A 6,000-nucleotide genomic window follows, 5' to 3' on the forward strand; every position below is an offset into this window, starting at 1 on the left:
TATCTGTCAATGTTTGCTGTTGAATGAGTCACTCTCTAGAGAAAGTTTCCTAATTCAAAACATTATGTTTATTGTTTATTATAAAGTAACATACACTAAGGAATATGTGGCATGTTACAGAGACTAGGTTTATTGTGTAAAATGATATTTATAATGTATTAAATACAAGTCTGTCATGCTTATTTTCCCGTAATTATTATTTGTGGAATTACTTCCTTTAATGTTTTTATTGATGAATAATCTAGGTTTATACAAAAACAGTCATTTTAATGATTATAGTAGAGTGTTTTTACAGATAATCTCAGTATTATAAAGCAGTACTTAACTCTCCCTGAGCAAGATGCAACCTAAGAGACAGTGAAATACTGGACAGCACCCTTTTAAAGTTACGTGATCTGCTAAAAAACGCTAACATTTGTTTTTACATATTAAGAGTAATGATGTGGATTACTTTTCACAGGAAAAATATTTTCAGCTTGATTATCAACTAGCACTATGCTTTATGGCAACAGACTTATCAGCAACAAAACATCTGTTATGTAGGAAGTCTCGAGCATGTTTTTTTCTGTAAAGTACAGTATTAAGGAATTTTTAATTTAGCAGTTTCAGTTAGGAAAAACTATAAAGAAAAAGGGAGGATGTGCTGCTTTCAACAGAGCTTGAAACGTGTTTCAATGAGTCAAGCTTTCCTCTAACAAAACGCCACAGTAAAAGGTCTGTCTTTATAGATGTAGGGAGAATACCATTCACAGGTTGTTTGGTTAGAAACTTAAACTTCAAAGTTTTCCATTACCTCATGTTGACCAGTTTTTTTGAATTGATTCTACGTGTGTGTGTGTGTGTGTGTGTGTGTGTGTGTATGCATGCATGCGTTTTCCACATACAATATGTTTTGAACTTTGACAAGTTTGATTTTCTTACCACTCTAAATACTGGAGGGAATAAATATTAAATTCTCTACTTTAAGGAATTACTTCACAAATGACCCTGGACTATGTAAATTGCAAGATGTTTAACACAGAGAACTGAGACCCTTCCAGCGAGCTGCTTAGGTAACACCTAGGCTCTCCTAGGTCCTTCTGCCTCCTCTGGGAGCCTTTACTGCTCTAATTTAGAATTTTCAGCCCCAATTCCACAATGGGAAATAAAGGCAACCTATTTTTAGTCTATTTGACTATTTGTTCCTAATAATAGAAATGAAGACAAAGACTGAAACAGAAGTTAGATTTCAGGTATTCCAATTATTTGTGTTCCTCTATTAAGGCGGTCAGACAAGAAGCATGAAAAACATGTACAAAAATATCCAGAAAGGCATTCTCTAAAACAGGCAAAAACAAGGCACACTAATGTCCAACTGACAGAAAAACTCTGAAACAGTAGGAGACAATTTGGAATTGTTAATAAACTTAAAAATATTAGCATGTTTTTTAAATATGTATTTTTATCTTATGTGCATTGGTGTTTTGCCTGCATATATGTCTGTGTGAGGGAACTGGAGTTACAGACAGTGGTGAGTTGACATTTGGGTGCTGGGAATTGAACCCAGGTCCTCTGGAAGGCTAGCCAGTGCTCATAACTGCTGAGCCAACTCTCCAGCCCACAAACCATTCTTTAAAAAAGCTTTTCTTAGCCAGACAGTGGTGGGGACTTTATTCCAGCACTCGGGAGGCAGAAGCAGGTGGATCTCTGTGAGTTCAAGGCCAGCTTGGTCTACAGAGTGAGTTCCAGGACAGCTAGGGCTACACAGAGAAACCCTGTCTTGAAAAACAAAACAACAACAACAAAAGGAAAGCTATTCTTTTCAAATTCCATTTGCCTCCCTGGGGGTGTGGGGATGCCTATCTGCCAAGGCAAACAGAGGGCAGCTGTGGAGTCTTTCTCCTCCTACTACACAAGTCTTGGGGATCAAGCCTGGAGACAGGTCTTAACCAGCATTCTCACCTGGCCTAAGAACATCAATCCCCATCTTTGTAACAGTGTTCTAAATTTCCACTAAAGTGTATGGAGTAATCCTAAAATTCCTATGGAAATGGAAGGAACCCCCAGAATGACCAAAACCTTCTTTTAAAAAAGAAAAGAACTTTAGGACTTATTTCCTGCTTTCTGACTCCTTATACAAAGCTGTATGAAACATTATAGCAGCAGCTGGCACAAAGTAGACAATAGAATAAAACTGAGAATCCAAAAATAAACTCACATATTCATCGTAAAGTGATATCTGAAAAAGATGCCACCAAAACCCAATGAGGAAAGAAGACTTGAAAAAAAAGAAAAAAAGATGCTGGAACAAATAAACATATACTTGCCAAGAATGAAGCTGGACTCTTTCTTTGAACACACAGGATTAAGTTCAAATGGATCACAGAAAGAAATAAGGAGCTTAAACTACGAAACCTTATAAGAAAACAGGACTAAGTTAGGTTACCCAAAAGCCTCTTCGGATAACAAAAGCCGAGGTGACACAAAAGTGGACTTCACCAAGATTTCATCAAAATTAAAAACTGGACTGATGTTACCAATAAAATAAAAAGACAGTCTTCAGAATGGAAAAGGTATTTCCACACCACCTACTTTTGAGTCGTTGCAATGACCTTAGGCGGTGGTGGAGCTCCTTGTACCTGGTTTTCTCCTCCACAAGCAGGATGGCCAACAAGCAGATCTACTACTCAGGCAAGTACTTTGACAAGCACTACGGGTCCTGGCAGTCAATGTTACCCAGAGAACTCTCCACACAAGTACCAAAAACTCATCTGAAGAGGAGTGGAGACTGAGTGTCCAATAGAATGTAGAATGAGTTCACTACATGACTCATGAGCCAGAACCACATATTCTTCTCTTTAGAGGACCTCTTCCAAAAAAAAAAAAAAAAAAAAAAAAGCAAAACAAAACAAAACAAAAAGTACACCTGGGGATCACCTAATCTTTTTCAAATTTAATGTATATGTGCTTATAAGGTAATATTCAGTGAATACTTGAAAAATGCACATATCTTTCATCCATACCTGTGCATGAGCTGTGTTTTTCATAGCAAGAGTTCAATGCAACTGCAAGTAGGTTAAATTGTTAAAGATAAATTTTCTTGTAGTTTTTTTTTTTTTTGATAAGTGTCTGTTTTACTTTACCTGTTGCTTTTGTTGAATAAAGCTTGTACACTGCGTTAAAAAATAAAGAAAGGGAGGAAGGTGGAAAGAAGGTAAGTAGGTGCATCTAAGGGTCGGGAATGGTAGTCAAGCCTTTAATCCCCACCACCTGGGAGGCAGAGGCAGGCGATCTGAGTTCAAGACCAACCTTGTCTCCATAGTGAATTCCAGAACAGCCAGGGCTATTTAAATAGACGCATCTCAAAAAAACAAAAAAGAAATGTGCACCCAGAGCTGATAGAAATGGCAGACATCTATATTCCCAGCATTTGGTAGGCAGAGGCAGGAGGATCAGAAAACCAGAAAACTGTCTTTAAAAAGTGGGCAAGTGCTCGAGCAAGTGCATGAGCCTGGGGATGTGGGGGAATCCAGAAGATAAAAAGAATTCAATAATAACAAAAAGGCAATAAAGATAATTCAATTTTTAAAAATGGCAATGGATCTACACAATTATCCAAAGAAAAATACTTAAAATAGGCAGTAAGAAGAAGAAAAAAAGGTTCAACATCCTTAGCCACAGAAAAACGCCAATCAAAAACACAAGATGATACTTAATGTCCACCATCATCATACTATACCACAAAAGATGTGTTGGTGAGCATATACCCGAGACACTGCTGTGCATTTGGACACCGTGGCAACCTCTCTGACGAACAGTCTAACAGTTGACTGAACTAGTAATACAGTTACTATCTACTTCTTGGCCCTTTGGCTAATCAAGTGCAAACACAGTTAATCATATGACCCAGTAAATTCCACTCCCAAAAAAAAAAAAAAATGAAAACGCGTGCTCTGACAAACGTGCATAAAACTGTTCACAGCAGTATTACTCATAATAAACAAAGAATAGTTATGATGGGTACCAAACATCCACCACCAATGAATGGATAAAGAAAATGTGGAAAGGAATATTATTTGGCCACAAAAAGGAATAGAATACTAAAATGTACTATCTCGTGGATTACCTTTGAAAAATATTATAGTAAGTGAAATAATGCTGTCATAAGAGCACCATTATATGCTGGGTCCAGAAGAGACAGATCTGTAGAAGCAGAAAGATCAGTTGCTCAGGGGCTGGGGCAAGGGGCAAACTGGGAGTGACTTGCTAACACGTACAGGATTCTTCCTGAGGTTATGAAATTGTTCTAAAATTGACTGTGGTGATGTCTGCACAAAACAATGAGGAACTCTTCGCAAAATGCACTTTAAATGCATGCACTGTACACATGAAAAAGGAACCTCAATAAAAACCGCTCTTTTAAAAAAACACCACGGCGTACAGATGTTTGTGGGGAAAGAGTTATCATTCGAAACAAGTAACTATGAAGTGATTGTATTACTGAGCAAGCCCATGCTTGAGACAGAATTAAGAATCTGAGATAGCAGTGGCTGGCGTGACTGGAAGCTGACGCCTTTCAACACTTCTACACCTTACCAAACAGAAACTGCGGTGGTATGTGCAATTGTCGGACCATAAAAACCAAGTCCGGCCAAGATGCCTAAGTAAACACGTTACTTTCCTGTACTTGCCATTCTCGGGCAAACAGTAAGTGCACGCCGCCAGCACTCCGCAGGCAGACCAGGGGAGTGCGGGGAGAACGAGGAAGGTCCCTGAGATCCAACTTCCACGGGCTTTGTGAGCAGGCCCGGAGGCAAAGTCCTGGGCGCAGCCCCACGAGCCGAGCGAGCCGCGCGGCCCGGAGGAAGTGCCCAGCCCGCCCGATCGCCCGCCCGATCGCCCGCCGGCCCGCCCGACCGCGCACGGACTCCGCGCGGGGCTCCGGGCCTGCGCCGCGGGAAGCAGACCCGCAGGGCGCCCGGCTCTCGAGCCCGACGCCGCGCACGCCCCGTCGGCGCTTTGTCCCCGCCCGGCGCCGCGGGCCCTCGGGACTCCCCGGCGCGGCTCCCGGGCCCCGCGCAGCTGCCAGTCCGGAGGACCCGGTGACCGGAGAGCCTCGGCCCCGCGGGAACTCGGCCGGCCGGTCCCCGGGCCGCGGTCTCTCTCTCGCTCGGCCGCTTCCAGAGCCGCCGCCGCCGCCCGCCGCGCACGCAAAGGCCGAGGGGGAGAAGCCGAAGCCCGCGGCGTTTCCCAACAACCCTCCGCTCACCCAGAAATTCTCCACGAAATGCGCCATGACCATCGTGCCGCCGCCGCCGCCGCCGCCGCCGCCGCCGCGCCGGGTTCCGCGTCCGCACCCGCCCGCCGCTGTGTAAACACGGACCGGCCTCCACGGCGCCCCCGCCTCTCGCCACCGCCGCCGCCGCCGCCTTCTTCCCAGAGACCGCCCGCCGCCCTCTAGGGCGCATGCGCCACCTAGCGGCCGCCGCCGCGGCCGCGGGTCGAGCTCCCGGGCCCCGCCGCCCCGAGTGCGCGTGCGCGCGGCCCGGCCGGGTCCGAGCGTTCGCTGGGAATGCGCAGAACTTAAAAGTCTCTGCGAGGCGCCCAGGCTGGCGGGAGCCGGGCGACCCATAGGCCCGGGGCGGGGGGGGGGGGGGAAACGGGGAGAAGGGGGCGGAGCGAAGGAGGCCCCGCCCACTCGTGAGTCCAGCGGCCCGGCCTTCGAGGATCTCCAGCAAGACCCAGGGCTTGGCAGGCTGGGAGTAAGGAAACTTGGCCGCTGGCCACCCCGAGGAGACTGGGAAACCTTTGGTCAACAGGGAGCCTTTCCTTGACTGGGAAGTCAGATCCAAAACAAAACTCCCCAAGGCCGGAAAGGGAGGAAACGCCCAGTGTCGCCGGCAAGACTCAGGCACTGCTGCTGCAGGTCACAAGGGAGCCAGCCAGCCTGGACCGCCTGCCGAGAGCAGGCGTGACCCGAACCGCGACCCTGTTCCGGGCTTGTTCACAAAGCCCACGGTA

General features: G+C 45.8%; 1 protein-coding gene across 3 annotated transcripts in view; it reads right to left on the reverse strand.

Annotated features, from left to right (window-relative positions):
• The window catches only part of Fcho2 (FCH and mu domain containing endocytic adaptor 2), a 112,417-nt gene extending 106,938 nt beyond the window's left edge, over positions 1 to 5,479 (reverse strand). Inside the window, exon 1 of one of the 3 annotated variants that reach the window (XM_076552113.1) lies at positions 5,249 to 5,479. In XM_076552113.1, the coding sequence (XP_076408228.1) occupies positions 5,249 to 5,281 (33 nt within the window). In that variant the 5' untranslated portion in view covers positions 5,282 to 5,479. The remainder of the gene's footprint in view (positions 1 to 5,248) is intronic. The other 2 variants (XM_076552114.1, XM_076552111.1) reach the window with 2 other exon arrangements.
• Between the last annotated feature and the right edge of the window lie 521 nt (positions 5,480 to 6,000).

Source organism: Peromyscus maniculatus, chromosome 15, assembly GCF_049852395.1.
Source record: "Peromyscus maniculatus bairdii isolate BWxNUB_F1_BW_parent chromosome 15, HU_Pman_BW_mat_3.1, whole genome shotgun sequence".
In the NCBI taxonomy this organism is placed as follows: Eukaryota; Metazoa; Chordata; class Mammalia; order Rodentia; family Cricetidae; genus Peromyscus; species Peromyscus maniculatus.